The 20642-nt window shown below is 46.0% G+C and overlaps 2 protein-coding genes across 14 annotated transcripts in view; one reads left to right on the top strand and one right to left on the bottom strand.

Moving 5' to 3' along the window:
• The window catches only part of LY9 (lymphocyte antigen 9), a 39270-nt gene extending 29969 nt beyond the window's left edge, over nt 1-9301 (top strand). For 5 of the 7 annotated variants that reach the window (XM_033195750.1, XM_033195754.1, XM_033195749.1 and 2 more), the window contains 4 exons: nt 187-240; nt 4498-4832; nt 5218-5289; nt 8809-9301. In XM_033195750.1, coding sequence (XP_033051641.1) covers nt 187-240; nt 4498-4832; nt 5218-5289; nt 8809-8877 — 530 coding nt within the window. In that variant the 3' untranslated portion in view covers nt 8878-9301. The remainder of the gene's footprint in view (nt 1-186; nt 241-4497; nt 4833-5217; nt 5290-8808) is intronic. The other 2 variants (XM_033195752.1, XM_033195751.1) reach the window with 1 other exon arrangement.
• Nucleotides 9302-11019: 1718 nt separating this feature from the next.
• CD244 (CD244 molecule) overlaps nt 11020-20642 on the bottom strand; it is a 35060-nt gene continuing 25437 nt past the window's right edge. For 2 of the 7 annotated variants that reach the window (XM_033195696.1, XM_033195698.1), the window contains exons 4-8: nt 20406-20516; nt 19917-19984; nt 17690-17755; nt 14894-14959; nt 11020-12303 (exon numbers count right to left, since the gene is read on the bottom strand). In XM_033195696.1, the coding sequence (XP_033051587.1) occupies nt 12223-12303; nt 14894-14959; nt 17690-17755; nt 19917-19984; nt 20406-20516 (392 nt within the window). In that variant the 3' untranslated portion in view covers nt 11020-12222. The other 5 variants (XM_033195699.1, XM_033195700.1, XM_033195701.1 and 2 more) reach the window with 5 other exon arrangements.

Genomic DNA, 20642 nt, shown 5'->3' with positions numbered 1-20642 from the left:
AGCCCTAGACTCTGGCCACCCCTTCCTATAGGCCTGGCCTCTCATCAGGGTTCATCCTCCTTCCTGAAGCCTTTTCCCTGTCTATGTCCCAGAATTCTCTCCCCTTCTCCTTTGACTCTTACAGAATGAAAGACACCTTTCGCCTCACAGCCCTCTTGATAAACCTTCTCTAACTTGGTTTCTCAGGTTCAGTCCCAGCCTTCTGTTCCAGTCAAGCTGAGGCCCCAGCAGACACACCAGGTAGAATCACCCATGACACAGGCTATGGGGTCTCTGGTCCAAATGGAAGCTCTAAAGTCTTGCTGCACAAAGTGTGGTCTGCTGGCCAGCAATGTGGGCATCACCCAGGAAGCTTGTTAGAAATGCAAAATCTGACCAGGTGCCGTGGCTCACACCTGTAATCCCAGCACTTTGGAAGGCTGAGGCAGGTGGATCACTTGAGGCCAGGAATTCAAGACCAGTCTGGCCAACAAAGTGAAACCCTGTCTCTACTAAAAATAGAAAAAATTAGCTGGGCATGGTGGTGCATGCCTATAATCCCAGCTACTCGGGGGTCTGAGGCATGAGAATGTATTTAACCTGGGAGGTGGAGGTTGCAGTCAGCCGAGATCACACCACTGCATTACAGCCTGGGCAACAGGGCAAGACTCTGTCAAAAAAAAAGAAAGAGAGAAGAAAGAAAGAGAGAGAGAGAGAGAAAGAAAAAGGAAAGAAAGAAAGAAAGAAAGAAAGAAAGAAAGAAAGAAAGAGAAAGAAAGAAAAAGAAAGAAAGAAAGAGAAAGAAAGAGAGAGAGAGAAAGAGGAAGGAAGGGAGGGAGGAAGGGAGGAAGAGAGGAAGGAAGGAGAAGGAAAGGAGGAAGGGAGGAAGGGAGGAAGGGAGGGAGGGAGGGAGGGGGGAAGGGAAGGAAAGAAGAGTCTTGGGCATCACCCCAGAATACTGATTCCAAATCTGTATTTTAATAAGATCCATAAGTGATTCATATGCCCATTAAAGTTTGAAAAGGAAGGTAGCATAGAAACAAAAGCCAAGACAGACTCCTTAGAGATGGTCACCAGAGCTAGGAGAGGCAGTCTGTCATCCAGGGTCTCTAGGATTCCTTGGGTATTAACTATCAACATTTGAATGTGGCCTACAACGAGGATGAAGTTATTGTCTCCATTCTGAGAACAGAGAAACAAAGGCCAGATGGAACAGTAAATCTGTGGTAGAAAAAAATTTAAAACTTAATTAAAATTAAACCCCAGGAGACTGTACAATACCTATTACCTAAGAGCATTGCAGGAAATGGAACTGCTCTGACAGGTTTTGGTGTGGGGAGCTGAGATGCCTGCCCTTACTCCCCAGCTCCCATGCCACAGTGTCCTAAATTTTCACCTTAAACTCTGGAGCCTGGAGTGCTAAGGAATCCCCAACCTGTACTCACTCTAACCAAATCCTGCTTTAAAAAATAAAAAATAAAAACTGTATGTCACCTCTCATGGCGGGGATTCCCCATGGAGATGGAATCAGAGGCAGGACTGGGCAGGGAGCATATGACAATATGGGCTTTTCTGATGGAAAAGCATAACCAAGAGACAGGGGGCAAGGAAGGGAATTAGGCTGGACTATGAAGCTCCACATCAGCTCCCTCCTCACTACTGGGAGGACAGAGCTCTGGTGTCCCACACTCTGAACCCTCCTTCCTTTGGCAGAGGGTAAAGAAATGTTGGGGCCACTACTACTCCCTACCTCTTCTCTCTCCCCCAGAACCCTTCTTGAACCTCCAAGGCCTGCTTCTTTAACCTCTCCAAGGTCTCCTCTTCCCTAGATCCACTGCCACTGCCTTAGTTCATGTTGTCACCAATTTGTTGTTTAATTGAATAGTTTTTTTTTTTTTTTTTTTAATTCAAAATCAGGCTGGGCGCAGTGGCTCACGCCTGTAATCCCAGTACTTTGGGAGGCAGAGGCAGGTAGATCACCTGAGGTCAGGAGTTCGAGACCAGCCTCGCCAACATGGTGAAACCCCGTCTCTACTAAAAATATAAAAATTAGCCAGGCATGGTGGCACGCGCCTGTAATCCCAGCTACTCTGGAGGTTGAGGCAGGAGAATCACTTGAACCCGGAAGGCGGAGATTGCAATGAGCTGAGACTGCACCATTGTACTCCAACCTGGGCAAAAAGAGTGGAAAAAAAAAAAAAAAGACATATATTCACACGGCATATAGTTAAAAGTAGCTCTCTTTCCAAATTCCAATCTCCAGGTTCTAAGTATCTCCCCCAACAGACAACCACTGCTGAGATTTCTACAGACCTGAATCCTTTCAGAAACTTTTAATTCATTTGCAGGTTTCATACATATTTGTGTGGGGAGGGTGTTCCTTTAACTTCACATGTGGGAGCAATCTATAACACTTTTCTAAACCTTGCTTTTTGATCTTAACAGTACATCCCAGCAATATTAACATTTGTAGATTAAAACTGACTCCCATTTATTCAATTCTACACATTTGTTTAACTGATTTACTTTACCAGTACTTATTAACAGACATTCTCATTCCTTGTTATTTCTTTCCTAAAATATGCTAACAGTTTCCTTACAGACTATTCCCTTTCATCACTTTGCCAAGCTCAACTGACTTCTCTAAAACCCTCAATAGCTCCTAATGGCCTTTGTCTGTTCAAAAGGCAATATAACCAAGTGGTCAGGTGTATGGGTTCTGAGACAGGACAATCCTGTGCTCAAACCCTAGCTCTCCTCCTTATGAATCCCTAAGCCTCAGTTTTCTTACCTTCCAGAATAAATGTGTCTACCTCTTTTCACTCAGTATTAAGCGAAAAAGAAAGAGGGGTCAGCAGGGAGGGGGCAGGGTTGAGCAGCGGTTAAGAGCATCAGGGACAAGACTACTTGTGTTCAAATCCTGGCCCTACCACTTACTCAGACAAATATTTAATCTTTATGTGCCCAAGTTTCCTCATCTACAAAAAATAAACACGGATATTGTTTATGCTTTATGGGGTTTTATGCAGACTAAATAAACTTATTCATGAAAAGCATTTAGAACAGTGCCTCGCACATAGTAGGCACTTACCAAAAAATATGAGCATCAGGTCAAATTGAAGGGGCTATGTTGTCTGAGATATAAACTCAGGGTTTGTCCTCACATGCCTGGAAAGTTTAGGACACAGACACACATGACACACACACGGAGTTTAGCAGCCGAGGTTTAATAAGTAGAAGAGAAGAAAAAGAGAAACAGCTTCCTCTATGGAGGAAGGGGTCTCAGGGTGGGGACCGGCTGCTGGTGAATGTGCCGAGTTCTATAGTCCAGTTTGAGGAGGTGGCGTCTGATTTACGTAGGGCTCACAGATTGGTTTGATAAGGTATGATGTTTACATAGTGTCTGGGGAAGGCTGCTTGCCCCACCCTAATCTTCTTATGCAAATAGATTTTCCAGTTGATCGCCACCATCTTATATGCTCCTTACAATACCGGTGGCTGGCAGAGAAGGGAAGATGGAGCCACCATTTTGAAAATGTCTAGTCCTTAGTCCCTGCTGGCATTCACCCATGCAAGCTCCCAGCTTGCAGGCTGCTCTTTGTTGGAAAATGATTTGGGGCTTCTTTTCAATAAAAAGAAAAGCCTTACCAAGGACTCCCATACCCTTACTATCTGCCTAAGTAATTTCTTCTTAACTCCTACATCAAAATGGGCTACTGCATGTGCCCCACAGGCAGGGTTGACATCCACCTAGTGTGCCGTGACAGCATTCACAGCATATCCACCCAGTGGGCCACACCAGCCCTCACAGCACATCCACCATGCCAGTGTTCACAGGTGCCTATGCTGATTGCCTAAGCCCTGACCATTGCAATTGTTAAGTATTTTTAATATCACCCTTTTGGAAAAGGAGACTGCTCCAGGCTTTACACCTGCCTCTAATCATGCTGCTCCCTCCTCCACCTAGAATACCCTTCCACTCATTGAAATATTGAATCCCTATTCAAGACCCACCTCAATTCTGCCACCTTCATGAGTTCCTCTCTGCTTCTCTAACCAGAGTCATCTCCTCTCAACTCTGTACTTTCCTCATATGTTCCATGGAATACTTGGCCAATCTGGCCTTACATTACTGGTTTACACATGCATGCGACTCCCCAGCTAGACAGGGTGCTCCTCCAGGACCAGGTCCAGTTTACCTTTGTGTTTCCCCAGAGTACCTGTCATGATGCTTGGCATGGTGCATCCCACAGGGCCAGAGAGTTGCTAAAGTCTATCACATGTCATATTTAATATTTATCAAATAAATGAATAAATGAATGCTTGAAAGGAAGGAGGAAGGGAGAGTGGAATGGACTCCCTGAGGGAAGACAGGAAAAAGACAATCTCCCTCAGTTCTCTAGGCCTCATCCAATGCAAGCGTCAGAGCAGGCTTTGCTGCAGGCTTTTGCCTTGCAGCAAAGCAAGAGAGAGAGGTGGGGTTGGCATACTTTATCAGCCCTGCACAATGTGTTCCAGAACCCACAGCTGGCCACATGCTATACTCTGTGCTCTCTCAAGAGTATGAGAAGCTGGACAATCCCCTCAGGCCTGCCAGGCAACAGCCTAGGCCCAACTCAGACAGCAGTTCTGACAGCAACATCACAACTGAAGAGGATGCGGACAGGCCCGAGGTGCACATGCCCATCAGTGGAAGAGACGAGGTGTATGACCAGGTCACTCAGGAGGGTGCTGGACATGACCCAGCCCCTAAGGGCCAAGCAGACTATGATCCCGTCACTCCATATGTCACAGAAGTTGAGTCTGTGGTTGGAGAGAACACCATGTATGCACAAGTGTTCTTTAACTTACAGGTGAGCCCTTCTGATCAATACACCTTCCTCCTCCTCCCACAACTAGCAGCATCTGAGATCCTGGTTGACTAGTTCCTTCAAACTGGGGGCTGGGGCCTGGAAACAGGACTAGGGGCATATGGGCGGGGACTCATGGCTGTGTCCATGTTTACCCAACCTTGGGATCTTGTGGAAGGAGGGACTTCTCCCTCAATTCTCATTCTTGGGCCACTAAAAGGGAGGTGTTGGAGAACCAGAGGCACCGTCCCCACTGCACTATGGCAGCTCCCACCCTCTGTGTGAGATGGGAAGCTGGGGGGTATCCCCTCTCCTCAAGGATTGAGGGTAAAACTGAAAAGCTCTCATGTGGGGTCACTAGGGCTCATCTGGTATTGGTCTGTTACAGGGAAAGACCCCAGATTCTCAGATGGAAGAGAGCTCGGCCACAATCTACTGCTCCATACAGAAACCTCAGACGGTGAGAACAACTTTCTCTGTATCCCAAGGCCCACAGAGTGAGGAACTATTTCTTAGACCCTTTGAACTGAAAATCCTAGATTCCCACGGCTAAGGATCTTAAATTCTACCTACTATGCACCCCTTAGATACATTCCATGGTCAACAGAAATGTGTAAACAAACATTCCTGACATCTGCATGACCAAAGGCTGAACATTTCTAATTGATTTAATAATATCTTATGTTGGTTATTTTTAACACTGACCTGAATGACAGCTTATAAACTCAAACAAGGTAGGGTCTTTATAGTTTTCTAAATCTATCTCCAACCCTAATCCTAATCTACCTAAATGGCAACTTCTCAAAATCATTGAAAATTAGCTAACAATTTAACAACAAGAATTTTTGGAAAATATGCCACTACCTACAGTATGTTAGTTTTATTCTAGTGTTTAAAAAATCCCAGCTGGGTGCGGTGGCTTACACCTGTAATCCCAGCATTTTGGGAGGCCAAGGCAGGTGGATCACAAGGTCAGGAGATCGAGATCATCCTGGCTAACATGGTGAAACACCATATCTACTAAAAAAACAAAAAAATTAGCCAGGCGTGGGGGTGGGCACCTGTAGTCCCAACTACTCAGAGGCTGAGGCAGGAGAATGGCATGAACCCGGGAAGTGGAGCTTGCAGTGAGCCAAGATCACGCCACTGCACTCCAGCCTGGGCAACAGAGCGAGACTCCATCTCAAAAAAAAAAAAAAAAAAAAAAAAAAAACGCAAATCCCAGCCTGGGCAACATGGTGAAACTCCATCTTTATAAAAAATTCAAAAAAGATTACCCAGGCCCATGGTGGTACACACCTGCAGTCCCAGCTACTTAGGACACTGAGGTGGGAGGATTGCTTGAGCCGGGGAGTTCAAGGCTGCAGTGAGCCAAGATCATGCTACTGAACTCCAGCCTGGGTGACAGAGTGAGACCATGTCTCAAAAAAATAAAATAAAATAAAAATCCCTTACAGGTAGAATTTGTCATTAAATAATCATAATGATAATAATAACTAACTTGCTTTTATATGAAGTTTTACAGATACAATACGTTGATACACATTCTTCTCTGATCTTTGTAATACCTCTAGAAAAGTATTGTCATCCACATTTTATAGCCGAAGAAGCTGAGATTCAAGGAAGTTAATTTTGCCTAAGGTCACAAAGACAGTAGTTGGAACTTCCAGTATTAAGACCATGAGGCGTTTTAAGATAATCCTGAGTAATCTTAAATAATTCACTTTGATCTGACTGTCCACTCCATTTTCACTTTCCTGAAAACATCGGGTCCATTCATACTTCTGCTTTCAAATCTCCCCCAAATTCCCTCCCTATAAGATATTCAAAAAAATATGTTTTAAAAAACTCCCGGCCGGGCCTGGTGGCTCATGCCTGTAATCCCAGCACTTTGGGAGGCTGAGGCAGGTGGATCACCTGAGGTCAGGAGTTCAAGACCAGCCTGGCCAACTTGGTGAAACCCCATCTCTACTAAAAATATAAAAATTATCTGAGTGTGGTGGCAGACACCTGTAATCCCAGCTACTCAGGAGATTGAAGCAGGAGAATTGCTTGAACTCAGGAGGTGGAGGTTGCAGTGAGCCAAGATAGCACCATTGCACTCCAGCCTGGGCAACAAGAGTGAAACTCCATCTCAAAAAGAAAAGAAAAGACTGCAGTTGACCCTTGAACAATTCAGGGATTTAGGAGTGCCAACCCCACCCCACTCCATGCAATCAACAATCATTATGTAACTTTGACTCTCCAGAACTTAACTTCTAATAGCCTACTGTTGACCAGAGCCTTACCAAAAACATAAACATTAGATTAACACATATTTTGCATGTCATGTGTATTATATACTGTATTCTTACAATAAAGTAAGCTAGAGAAAAGAAATTATTAAGAAAATTATAAGGAAGATAAAATACGTTTACTATTCATTAAGTGGAATTTGGATCATTGTAAAGGTCTTCATCCTCATCCTTCACATTGAGTAGGCTGAGGAGGAAGAGGAAGGATTGGTCTTGCTCTCTCAAGAGTGGTAGAGGTAAAAGAGATAGAGGAGGTAAAGGGGGAGACAGGAGAGGCAGGCACACTCAGTGTAATGTTTATTGAAAAAACTCTGCATATAAGTGGCCACACAGTTCATACATATGTTGTATTTATGCCTAGTGTTCCATTATTGGAACGCTAAGCATGTAGGAGTTATTTATATCCTACTGCTTGAGATCATCGCCAAGGTCTGATTTTTCACTTACGCACAAATTCAAAAAATTGCAACCTCCTGCATAAATGGGTTAAGGTTACTTGACTACTTAACAAATTGTATGCTCAGTTCCTAAGGGTTTTTCAGACGCTGAAGGTGGGGGATATCACTGCACTGTGGTAAAGAGGAAACACTTCCTAAAAAAGGAATTTGGGTTGGGCCTTAAAATATGGATAGAATTTGCTCAGTAAACACTCGTTGGGATGTGTGGTTTGATTCAACCATCATCCATCTCATGCTGACTTCTAGACAGTAGTCTAATGCTTAGCCAGCTAGAGACTTTGCCTTGGAACCTGAGGCCAAATAAGTGCTGTTCACTGCATTCCCATAGCTGCTTTCTACTCTGGCCTGGCCCTTTGTGTTTGGGTCAATATTGGTCAAACTTAAAGTCATGAATGTCCGTCCCTGCTCTGAGTTTCAGCATGACCACCACATGTCTGGTCAGTCCTGTAAGGCACCCACACTACCTTGGAGACTTAAGACCCCTAAAACCACCTCGCCTGCAGTGTAAGTGGAAATCAGTGCATTTCCTGAGCCAAAATCTTAACAGATATGTCCCTTGTCTTCAGAATTGTCAGGACCAGGAATTCTGGTTCTGGATCTCTGAAGGCCATTACTGCCTACTTGATCCGGAAATTCTCAAACCTACTTTAGTTCTTATTACTGATATACCTCTCTGCATAACATCTCAAAGGTTTATGCTATCCCCAAGCTGTTGCTGGTACCCAACCTCCCACTCCTCTGGGTCAGTGCAGAGCTCATCTGCTCTTTAGAGCCTTCCCTGAACACTCTCAGACAGGGGAGTCTAAGAACCCTTGGAACAACTTGGGGACTAATGGTCTGGACCATTACTTTGGAACTTAATCTCTGCCATCTAAATTATCTTCATATAAATGTTTGTGTTTCTCCAGCTAGGGCAGATATAGGAATCATTTGACAGTAGCTTCTTGAGGGCAAGGCCCTTCACTGTCATTTTTTTATCCCCTGGATTTGCTGCATTAAACTGTCTTGCATTGGCCTTGCAGAGCATCCAGCCCACAGCCTTTCCCATTAGGATCCTCCATAAATGCTTGGCATCAGGCTGGTTGATTGTGCCATGCCTGGGCCAGCACATGTGAGTCTACTTCTGTAGGATGGACCAGTCATAACCTGGCCTTGCCTTCCTCTTTCAACAGCCTCACTCTTCCAGGGCTTTATTAACCATATTCTTTGTGGATTTTTGGCTCACAGGTCGTGCCGCCACCACAACAGGATGATCTTGAGATTCCTGAAAGTCCTACCTATGAAAATTTCACCTGAAAGGAAAAGCAGCTGCTGCCTGTCTCCCGGGACCGTGGGGTTGGAGAGTCAGCTGGACCTCATGGGGCCTGGGGCTCGCAGACAGAAGCACCTCAGTGCCTCAGAGATGCCTGGGTGTGGCCCCTCCCCGTCCTTCTCACACTCAAGGCCTCCCAAGCCCATGAATAGTTCGGACACAGGCTCCTTCTTGGAGCCTATGGGCTTCAGATGTCTTTGCCCCATTTGTCACCTCCCACACTCATAGCGTTTCCTCCTCGAAATTCTACCAAGACTGGTCAAATGTTGCTGAGGGACCTGGACCAGCTGACCTTCACACCACCTTCTCAACACTGCTGAAATGAACCCAAGAAAATTGTTACACATGACACAAAATGTACGTAAAATCATGCTCACTGCAGTGTTATTTAAAATAAAAGGCAGGAAACAACCTAGATCTCCATTCGGTGAGAATCTAGTTACATATACGATTATATACCCATGCAACGGCAAACCCTGACACTTGGAAAGCAAGCAAGGACTAATAGGTGCTAATATGGAATGGGCTCTAAGATACATTATGGAGTGGAAAAAAGCAAAGTTCAGGACCATGTGTATTGTATACTACCAATTGGATTTTTAAAAAACTATATGTTGGTCAGGCACGGTGGCTCATGCCTGTAACCCCAGCACTTTGGGAAGCCAAGGTGGGCAGATCACTCGAGGTCAGGAGTTCAAGACCAGCCTGGTCAACATGGTGAAACCCCGTCTCCAATAAAAATACAAAAAACAACTAGCTGGGCATGATGGCTGTAATCCTAGCTACTTGGGAGGCTGAAGCAGGAGAATCACTCGAACCTGGGAGGTGGAAGTTGCAGTGAGCAGAGATCGCGCCACTGCATTCTACCCTTAGCAACAGAGCGAAACTTTATCTCAAGAAAAAAAGAAGAAAGAAAGAAAAGAAAAAAATGTAAGTCTACATGCCTACATAGGCATAGAAAAGCTTTGGAAAGAAACACAAAAAAACATTAGTGGCTGCCTCTGGGAAGGAACTGGGAATCTCAAGTTGGGAAAGAGACATTTTTTACTGCACAATATTTGCACGGCTGGATTTTTTTAAACCATATGTGTATATTACTCTTTTGCTATTTTGTAAAGGTGCTTAAAATGCCTGTTTCAGATAAGCTTCCCATATTTACCTAAAAGAACTTCCCTCCTTATTGTCCAGTCTGGATACAGAATACCCACAGTATCTCTCCCCAAGACTGTGGCTACAGCCCTCTCCTCTGCCTGTAAGATGCACTATACTTGACTTATATTCATGATACTCTAGTGTACATTTCTGTTACCATCACCTTGCAGCCCATCTAGGTCCTTTAATTGTGTGCTGCCTCTGTCATGCTCTCCTGCACATGGGCCTGGAATCAGTATGGCTTCTGTCACCTGAGTGGGTACTCCCAGGGGTTCAAGCAGTGCTTCCTACACAGCAGGAGCTTAATTACTGCTTGTTCATTAACTGGCTTGTTGCATGGATAATTATCTTTGTGAGACATTATCAGGGAAGTTCAACAATCAGACATACAACATGGTGTTGTACATCTTTCTTTCCATAATACTGCATCCTCAAAAGCCCTGACCCCATAGGGTCTCTTCTGCTCCGTAAATAAATCTGGCCAGTTCAAGATCCATGCAGGACACGTGAAAGGCCAGCAGCAGTTAGTGGTCAGAGTCCTTGGTGTTCATCTGGACTGTTTCTGACCCCCGTCATTTCCTGCTGCCTCTGCTCACTGAACTCCTTGACTCTGCAACTCAACTCCCAGTACCAGACTCCTTCTGAATATATTTCCCTGGTTTTTAAGCTTCACACTTGCTTTAAGATGTGATCTGTTTACACTTCTCTCCAGGAGGAAGCCAGCCTGGCCAGCAGCACAGTCTCAGGGGAGAGGGATCCTGCAGGGTGTGAGCAAGTGCATGCCTTGGCTCTCCTTCACAAGATGGAATAGCTCCTGGTGTCTGGTTCTGTGCTGTCCCAGTGTGAACAGGGCTGAAGGACACTGCCAGCTCACCAGGAAGTCAGACCCTCTACAGCAGTATTCAAACAGACATATGTTTATGGATGGCCCACAAGTGTTCTTTGGCTGCTATAGAGAATAAAAATGCAGGGTATGGAGAGGATACATAAATTTAATTCAGGTAAGGAATTCAGACTGCATCTGCATGATATCACAGTTTTATATGAAACTCCTGTATTAGATACAGGGTAGGACAATTGAAGAACCAGGCTTTGTGCAGTATCACCTGTTGGGATCTCTGAGTAAGTCCTCTCCCAGTTCACCCTTGTCCCTTTCCTGGGCTCAGCCAGAGTCTCCGCCGTGCTCCCCACAGCCTTGTTGAAATGTCTGGCCTGACGACTCAGGGAACCCAGCATAGTGTCTAGATTCCAACTGCCTCGTGCTCAGCTCTCAGCTGCCTGAGCCCTCATCAGTGCACCTGGGGAGCACTCATCAGGACTCAGAACTTACATAGAATATGGCTTCTGAGAGGCCTCTTCCTCTGGGAAGCCACTTCTATGAAGAAGCCAAAATGGATTTCTAACAATGTGTCTTCATAAATCAAACATCATACCGTGGACAAAGCTGGTCTCAACCCCCAGTTATCAGGTTGGCATGTGCTCAGGGTAATTTTTTTACTCAGAGATGGGCTTGCTTTGCACCATCTACTCTCCCTTCAGCTTACTCCCCCTGGTGGCCAACTGGCCAGAGGTAAAGGTGTGAGATGTAGGGGGAAGTTTTTTCTCTGCACTTGAGTCAAGCTCAGGCCCTGGCTTCTGGTGCAGAACTTGCCAGGCAGCTAGCTCACAGCCAGACAGTCCAGGCTCTCAGCAGAGGGCTGCTTCCACTTCCCCTGAGTCACCATTATCGTTCCTTCCTCTTGCTTTGGAAGATGGGCCTGGGCCTGGGCCTGGGCCTGGGCCCGGGCCCAGGGAGAGTCTAGAAATGCAGTCAACCCAGATTGAGGAGAAAAGGAGACAAGTGACAGCTTGAAAATCAGGTGGACAGAATCTTGATGCTAATAACATCACTTACATACACTTCCTAGATTACAAATACTTGGAATGTGGCCTTTTGTGAACAACCTAACCCCTCCACCCATTCATGTCTGATCTGTAAACTGGAAGATATTATTTAACAGCCTTGCTCTTACCATGGCTGTTAGACATCATTTTCAAAACAAAATATAAAACAAGAACAAATTTCCATATCCTCTCCAAACTAGGAGCTGTTCTATGAGACTCCTGTGGCATCATCCACCGTGCCAATTCCCAAAGCAGATGCTCATGTGCAAGAAAGGTGAGAATTGCTGCAGCAACTAGGAATAAACATCAAAGTTCTCCAGTTCTTTGCGGCTCAGTCGAGCAGGGTTCTGGGCTTTAGGTTGACTCTTTTCAATCTGCAAAAGAAAAGGAAAAGCTTCAGACCCTTCCACTGGGAGGTCCTTATAACAATCCTGTGGGGTATGAATTGCCATCCCCATTTTACAGATTTTAAAAATGAAGCTCAGAGTGGTAAAACAAATTACTCAGGGTTCACAACTAGTGTGAAGTGCAGGAGGGACTTGAATCCAGTTCTTCTGGCTCCAATTCCAGTGCTCTCTTAACCACATATGCTTTTTCATGACCTCACAAGCTATCTGAGTTTACACAGTGCCCTCTATGACCCTAGATTGTCCAGTTGGCTTTAATGTTGGGTGATAGCTGAAGTGCCAGGAATACCAGCAGGCAGCCACCCACCCCTCCCTTGTGACCAATGGCAGCATCTTTATTGGACCACAGGTGAGGAGGCTCAGGTGTAGTGTGAGGCTACTGGGTCAGGGGGAAGGATGGGGGATGCGCTCCATGCCTTAGTTTCTCTGAGTATAAATGGAAAGTATAATTATACCTATCTTGTAGCATTCTGTGAGGATTAAATAAAATAATCCATGTGAAGACACGGGCAGGCTACCTTATCCGTAATAAACTCCCAAGAAATATTGAGTCCCTCCTTTCCAGTCTCTAAATGCTCTGATGGGAATCAATTCAGCTACCAGGCTCAGTGATCATCTTTGAATAGTGTCCACTCCTGAAGAAGATTAAGATCACCTATGCCCTGCAATGGCTCCCAAAGACTTCCTAATTTTAGAAAATCATTTAGAGTGCTTTATCTTCCCCTCTCTGACCCCTCCCCCAACCATTCTTGGAAAGGGGAGATGTCCAGTTTGTGGCCCACAGCCTGGGAACTAGCTTGGGGACAGCCCTAACGTAGAACCCAAGCTGCCCAATAAGTATCGTATCTAAACACGCAACATGATCTTGGGTTAGACCCTCACTCTCTTTGGCCTTCAGTGTCTTCATCTCTAAAACAGAGACTTGCATTAAAAGATCTCTAAATTCCCTACAACTCTGAGACTATGTGGATGACCTTTTCCTAAGTGTACCCTTTCATGGCTAGATTTCAGGGCTATGCCACAGACACTAAACCCATTGAGGAGTTCCAGAATCTTACCACTTCATAGATAGTGCTATTGAAGGGAAGGGCTGTGGTTCCTCTTTCTGGATCCAGGCTAGAAATTCAGAATGTAAAGAATGCTTAACTTCGAGATAAGCGCTCTCCCCCTCCTAAGTGATGTGAGAGGTCTCAAAAGAGACTCGGGGCCCAGAAAAATTCTGAGGCACTCTCAGCCGGAAAATGAATAGAATCTGTCACCCCAGGAGCAAACAATGGTGTTTATGGTCTCCAGGGAAGACACAATATATACAGTATTTGCCTATAATATGATATTTCTGAACCAAAATCAGAATTTACTGTTCCACACCCACATACACCTAAAACCCATACATGTATGTGTGTATATATACACACACGCACACACACACACGCACACATACACATTCCCAGAGCACATACACATACGCATACACATACACACACACACATACATATCCCTCAGGCAATCCTAATGCAAATACTGCCCCAAACCATATAACTCTTCAACACATGGCGTACACACACCCTTAATGTAAACAATTCAGGCATATAAGCAATTGCCAACCCAAAGACACTGGAATTCAGAGGCACATTCAGTAGCACATAGAGTTTTCATACACCAAAGCATGTGAACATGGTGCCTATGAACATCTATAAGGCCTTATATTGTAGCATATAATTAAAAATAAATCTCTCTCATGATGGGATCCAAGTAGGTTGAATGGCTTATTGGAAGGAGGTTGAATGAAAAGTCTGAAAATCTGTCCTAAACCCCTTCAAACCTGTGGTCCCTGACCTGCATGGACTTCCACGGTTATGTGGACTCCCAACTTCCCATGCTACCATGTTAAGGTTTTCTGGCTTCATACTGTGGCTCCAGCCTTGGGAACACCACTCTTCCCATCTGCTTTTACACAAGAGAAAAATAATGACCATGGGTACCAGGATACCCAACTCTGTTTCCAAGTACACAAGAGAGCTATGAGCTCAGCTCGGAAAAGGATTTCAGTGCATGACAATGGGTTGCCTCAGTCTGGAGGCCTCCACCAGCAGGTGACTGACTGCTCAGGACCTTTCTCTGCTCCCTGAAGGTCAAGATTGTGTCTCTCTAGATCCAGTCTACTCCTCCAGCTCCAGGCAATATGCCCTGCCTTGCAAACCCCTCCAGTATCTCTCACCATAGCCTCAGCTGGCCTACTAAGTACCCCGTAGTCTCTCTGTGCAAAGCACCTCCTTTCTGTCTTTGATTGTCCTTTACCTCCCACAGAAACTCCCAAAAACTCATCTAATCTACTGTTCTCTTAGTCTAGAAGCTGTTATTTTTCTCCAGACAGAACCAGAAAGGCATTTCTCACTGGCGCATTGACATTTAAATACAATCATTTAACAGAAGCCACTCAGATACACACAATGAAGAACAACTTGCTAGGATGTGCACACATACTGTCTCTGCAAACACATGCAAAATACACATCTGCATCAACAACACCCCACCACCACCACGGGAGGAAGCTCACCTTCCTGGAAGGCTGAATTAATGAATATAATGTATATGCAGGTTCTTGTGACGTAGGAGCAGAAGACTAATGAGAAGAGAAATAAAATCATTTCAGAAGCACAGATCCAGCACAACCCTACGAAGGTCATCTCTTCCATCCCTCCACCTCAACTCTGCCCAGATGGAAGCTTCAAGTGTTAGTGCAAAGAGCCCTGGACTAGCCAGGAGGTCAGACAACCTGAGTGTTAGTCTCGCTCTGTCATTAATGAAAGCTACTATTTGTTGAGCATTTATTTTAAATGTGTATTCTCCTCTGTTTGTTTGTTTGTTGTTGAGACAGAGTTTCATTCTATTGCCTGGGCTGGAGTGCAATGGCTCGATCTCGGCTCACTGCAACCTCTGCCTTCTGGGTTCAAGTAATTCTCCTGCTTCAGCCTCCTGAGTAGCTGGGATTATAGGTGCTCGCCATCATGGACAGCTAATTTTTGTATTTTTAGAGACAGGGTTTCACCATGTTGGTCAGGCTGGTCTCAAACTCCTGACCTCATGATCTGCCTGCCTCAGCCTCCCAAAGTGCTGGGATTACAGGCATGAGCCACTGCGCCTGGCCTCTTCTCTAACTCTTTTAACATTCCTATGAAATAGGAATGATCATAATTTGCCCCATGACACAAATGAGCCTCCAAAGGGATAAATAGCCCAAGTCAGGCAGTGCATACACAGTAGAAGCAGAATTCAAACCTCTCCAGGGCTCTTTCCTCAACATCTCAATGCCTCCCTTTGGCAACTTGTCTTCCTTCCCTGGACCTGAACCAGGTGTCCTCTAACTCAGGTAACTATCCGCCTTTTAAGATGCTCCAGAGGAGGATTCTCATTCTCACCCAACACCATAGTTTGAGAGGAGCCCTTTCTTGCACTGATACAAGTTCCTCTTGTTGGAGTTCAATGTGGCTAAAACTAGAGAAAGGGCAGATATCAAGCACTCTTATAATCAGATTTTCTTTGCCCCACAACTCAGCCACCAAACTGAAGATGGTGCTGCTTCAGGTCTCAATTTTTTTTTTCTATTTTTTTTAAGCCATTTTTATCAGAAAGTGTTTTATTTATTTATTTATTTATTTATTTTTTTGAGACGGAGTCTCGCTCTGTCGCCCAGGCTAGAGTGCTGTGGCCGGATCTCAGCTCACTGCAAGCTCTGCCTCCCGGGTTCACGCCATTCTCCTGCCTCAGCCTCCCGAGTAGCTGGGACTACAGGCGCCCGCCACCTCGCCCGGCTAATTTTTTTATATTTTTTAGTAGAGACCGGGTTTCACCGTGTTAGCCAGGATGGTCTCGATCTCCTGACCTCGTGATCCGCCCGTCTCGGCCTCCCAAAGTGCTGGGATTACAGGCTTGAGCCACCGCGCCCGGCCTGGAAAGTGTTTTATTACTGGCCACCAGGAAGCTGTGTTTCCCTTGGGAGAGACGTCCCAGCCTGGGTTATCAATGTCATTTTAGTCATCAATATTAAAGGACACTTCTCCAGTTTATGAGTGAATTTCTCTAATCCCAGAATATTAGAGGTAGAGTATGAGGAGGTGCAATGGAGACTCAAAAACGCGGCCGGGCGCGGTGGCTCAAGCCTGTAATCCCAGCACTTTGGGAGGCCGAGACGGGCGGATCACGAGGTCAGGAGATCGAGACCATCCTGGCTAACACGGTGAAACCCCATCTCTACTAAAAATGCAAAAACTAGCCGGGCGAGGTGGCGGCGCCTGTAGTCCCAGCTACTCGGGAGGCTGAGGCAGGAGAATGGCGTAAACCCGGGAGGCGGAGCTTGCAGTGAGCTGAGATCTGGCCACTGCACTCCAGTCTGGGCGACAGAGCAAGACTCCGCCTCAAAAAAAAAAAAAACAAAAAAACAAACAAACAAAAAAACGCTTTGGCTCAGCTCTGCCACTACCTAGCTATGTAGCCTTGAGTTATCAGTTGACCTGAGTCTCAGTCTCCTCATTGTGATATGGAATGTAGAACACATCTAAAGTATTAGAACTAGTTTCATGAGGCTGTTATGTGAGACTTAGTAAGAAAATATGGCCGAGTGCAGTGGTGCATACCTGTAGTCCTAGCTACCCAGGAGGAGGCTGAGGTGGGAGGATCACTTGAGGCCAGGAATTCAAGGCTTCAGTAAGCTATGATTCTATCACTGCACTCAGCCTGGTAGACAGAATGAGATCCCGTCTCATAATGGGTGTACCAAAAATCTCACAAATCACCACTAAAGAACTTATTCATGAAACCAAATACCACCTGTTCCCAAAAAAACTATGAAAATAAAAAATAAATAAATAAAGAGACCCTGTTTCTAATCAATAAAATTTTTAAAAAGAAAAGAAAATGGACATTATTGCTAAGTGATAATAAGATAAAAGAGACCAATGCAGATTCATTCTTTCCTGAAAATGAATATAATAGGGAATAGGGATAAAAAGTGCAAGGGCCTCAAGTGCTAGAGGCAGCAGCAGGGCAAGAAAGCAGAAGTTGAGTCCCCTAACCAGGTTTCTGCTCCTATAGACTTTATCTGGGCCAGACCTTCTGCCAGACATGGAAGAAAAAGGAATGTCCACATCAGGCTTCCCAGTTGTGTTAAGATGCTCCACAATCACATGGATCTTTTCAAATAATGTGTTAATGCAACTGAAGTCAAGCTATCTTCTGGATTCCAAGAGCACTAAGATCTTATTCTGCCATTCAAGGGTGTGAGTTTCGGTGGGGGGGGGGCACTAGGAAACCCCAGAGATAGGTATGGAATGGACTAGAGAAACTAGAGAGGTACCTGGGACTGGATCATAGAGTAGATGGTGCTCCCCGCTCCAGGAAAAGTCTGCTCCTGCTCCTGCTCCTGCACAAGAAATAGGGATGGGGTAACATGAGCAGACAGCTAGGTCAGTCCAGATTTAGACTGAGCAGGGGAAAACAGCACAAAGAAGAGGGGCTTTCAGGAGCCTGGGAGGGAGGTGGCAGGACTGAGGAGAGTCACTGATCCTCCCAGGATGGGGAAAGACAGGAAGAAGAGCAGTTCGCAGTGAAGCCATTAGTATCAGGAGCAAGGAACCACCCAGGTGTGAGGGATTCCAGCAACCCTGCCCAAAGAGAATGCTGTCACTTTCTTTCCTTTACTAACTTAGAAACCCTTCCTTGCAAAGCTCTGAGTAGGGCTGTTATCTGAGCCTTACATCAGAGCACTGGAATTCAGAAAGTTTAAACATTTCAAAGACCAAACACAGTTAAGCCCTTTCTAGATCATCTTCAGTGTCACTTTGCCCGTGACCTCAAGCCAGCCTCCTGGGCAGCTACAGTGCTGGGTGCAGCCCTGAACCCAAGGGCCAAAGCAGGGAGCAGCACTTCCTGCTTCCCTTTTCTTGTTCTTGCCCCTTAGGAAATCGGTGGTGGAGGTATTTCATGCTGCTGACCACTGAAAGCATATTGCCAGTTTGGGTTCTAATGGGAGCCAGTGGAGGCCAGCAGGTTTCATTAGGCAAGGTGCAAGCTAAATTCCTGGAAGCAAGAAGAAACTAAGAGGAGCAGAGAACTGTCAGCTGTCCTTAGAGGCTGGAGAGTCATGGGCATCTGACAATGTCAATAACTTCATTTGTGTTTTAAAATACTGCGAGAGTTTGTTGCTTTTCTCTCCTGTCCAGACTCATCTGAAGTGTTTCTAGAAAGATTAGAGCTGGGTCTCAAAGTGAGACCACATGAAACTTGAGATTTGGGTCTTCAAATTGGAACCCTGAGAAAATAGGGAGAGGCCAGAGAGGGCTGAGGCCAGACAGGGAGGAGCTCTTGAGTCAGAGGTAAGCTAATAGGCCTGAATCCCCAAGATGTTTCCTTTGCACTAAGTTGTTTCTCCCCCTGTGGTCTCCTAAACTCAAGTCATCTTCTTTTTGGAAAAACAGATTATTTGTAGCAAGCAGCACCCGCACATCATTGGCTGTGGATAGATTCACATGCTCTCAGGAATTTGCACCAGAGTCTGGTAGCAGTGAGAGAAACAAAGTTCCCTTTTATTTTTCACATTCCAATAGCCACTGCTTTATTTTTCACATTCCCATAGCCACCACTGGGGCCAAAACAAAACAAAACAGGCGTGGGGAACTGCCCTAACTGCCTCTGAAACCAGACCCGGGAGAGGATGCTTGCCTGCTCTGCGAGGCTGCACAGGGCCTCACGTATGTGGCCAGGGCGGAAGAGCCCCACCACATGTGCTTCCTACGTGGTGCTGGGTCTCCATAGCCAAGTGCCAGGGGGCAGTGGAAAGAAGGCATTTCCACCCCACTTCACCCCCCAACTTCCTGCCAGCAGTTTGGTAGGCCCCATTAGAGCTTTCCCCTGGGCCTGTTACCACATCAGCCCTGAGCAGGACACAGCAGCGGGGGCATCTGCAGGCCCTCTGCAATTTCCTCCTCTTCTAATTCTTGGATGACGGGCGGAGTTGGCCGCTGCCTGCCACAGAGAGCAGGCGAGAGGCTCCTGGAGGAACCCACTCAGGCTGGTTGGCTTTGTGCCAGGCTGGTTACTCTAGTACCTCAGCCACACTTAGGACTCTTCTTCCAAAAGGCTGTAAATGCAGCCCATTGAGCCAGCTACAAAACTGTTATGCTTTGGCTGGTCACACTTCCCAGCCTGTGTCACCATTAAGGGACTCATGAATGCAAGCCCTGACTCATTAGGAAAAAGAATTTGTGGTCAGACAACAAATACCACAGCAGCACTCTGCCTCTGCCATTGATTTCTGTTGTGCTCCATCCCTTCTCAGCAGGTGCAATTCTGCACCAAGAAGCCCCTTCAGCTTCCCTTTCATCTTCTCTGCTCCTTTTGTTTCCTCTTTTCCTCCATTGCCAGAACTAGGAAGCAAGTGGAGGAAAGATAGTTGGGGAAGGGCTGAGGGTCACATCAAGAGGACAGTTGTTCAGTCCTTTTTGTCCCTCTTCTCTGTATAACCATCATTGAAAGAGCATTTTCCAAGCCAATTGAGAGCGACCCCAGCCTCCGGGACAACATACTTTATTTCTCCTGGTTTTCAGATCCTTGACCTCTTCATAAATTGTCAAAAATTCCTTGGGACAGGTCTCTGAGGGAAGAAGAAAACAAAGAGCAGAACTGCAGAAACCTCCAGAAGGGCTTTTGCTTCTAACAGGCCCCACCTCCACCCCAAATGGCCAAACCTTAAAGAAGGTTCTAGAAAGGAGGCAGGTTAGTGCTCTTCCCAGGAACCCCAAAAAGCACAGAGGCAGCAACCGAACTACCCCTCTCATGCTTCCTCCCAAACCAGCTGTCTGCAGGGAAATCTGCACATTGGGGATCAGAAAGCATGAACGAGGAGAGAGAGCCTGGCAGCCTGCGTGTCCCCTGCCACCATGCATACGCATATACCAAAGCTCGCTGAGGAAAAGGAGATGCTGTGCTCCCAGATACATCCCACTGGAGGCAGGACCTAGTCACAGGATCCAAGGCCTCAGGCAGAAGCACCACCCCAAGGACCTTCCACTCACCTGATTGCTTCCCCTTCCTCTTTCTCCTCCACACACAGAAGCAGACAAGGGTGCCAAGGAACAGTGTGCTTAGAATCACGATGATCACCAAAAACGGCCAAAATTTGAATTCTGAGGAACACAGAAGGCATAAGGTCTGAGCTGTCAGCTCACTCTCTTCTTCCTTCCCATCTGCCTACTGCAGGGGCTGCCTCAAAACCCACTCTTGTCTGTGGTGTGGTTGATCGCACTCTGTGA

The sequence above is a fragment of the Trachypithecus francoisi genome, unplaced genomic scaffold (genome assembly GCF_009764315.1).
Source record: "Trachypithecus francoisi isolate TF-2019V2 unplaced genomic scaffold, Tfra_2.0 Lachesis_group5, whole genome shotgun sequence".
NCBI classification, from domain to species: domain Eukaryota; kingdom Metazoa; phylum Chordata; class Mammalia; order Primates; family Cercopithecidae; genus Trachypithecus; species Trachypithecus francoisi.
The sequence above is the reverse complement of the archived record's forward strand: the minus strand, read 5'-3'. Positions and strand labels throughout refer to the sequence as shown.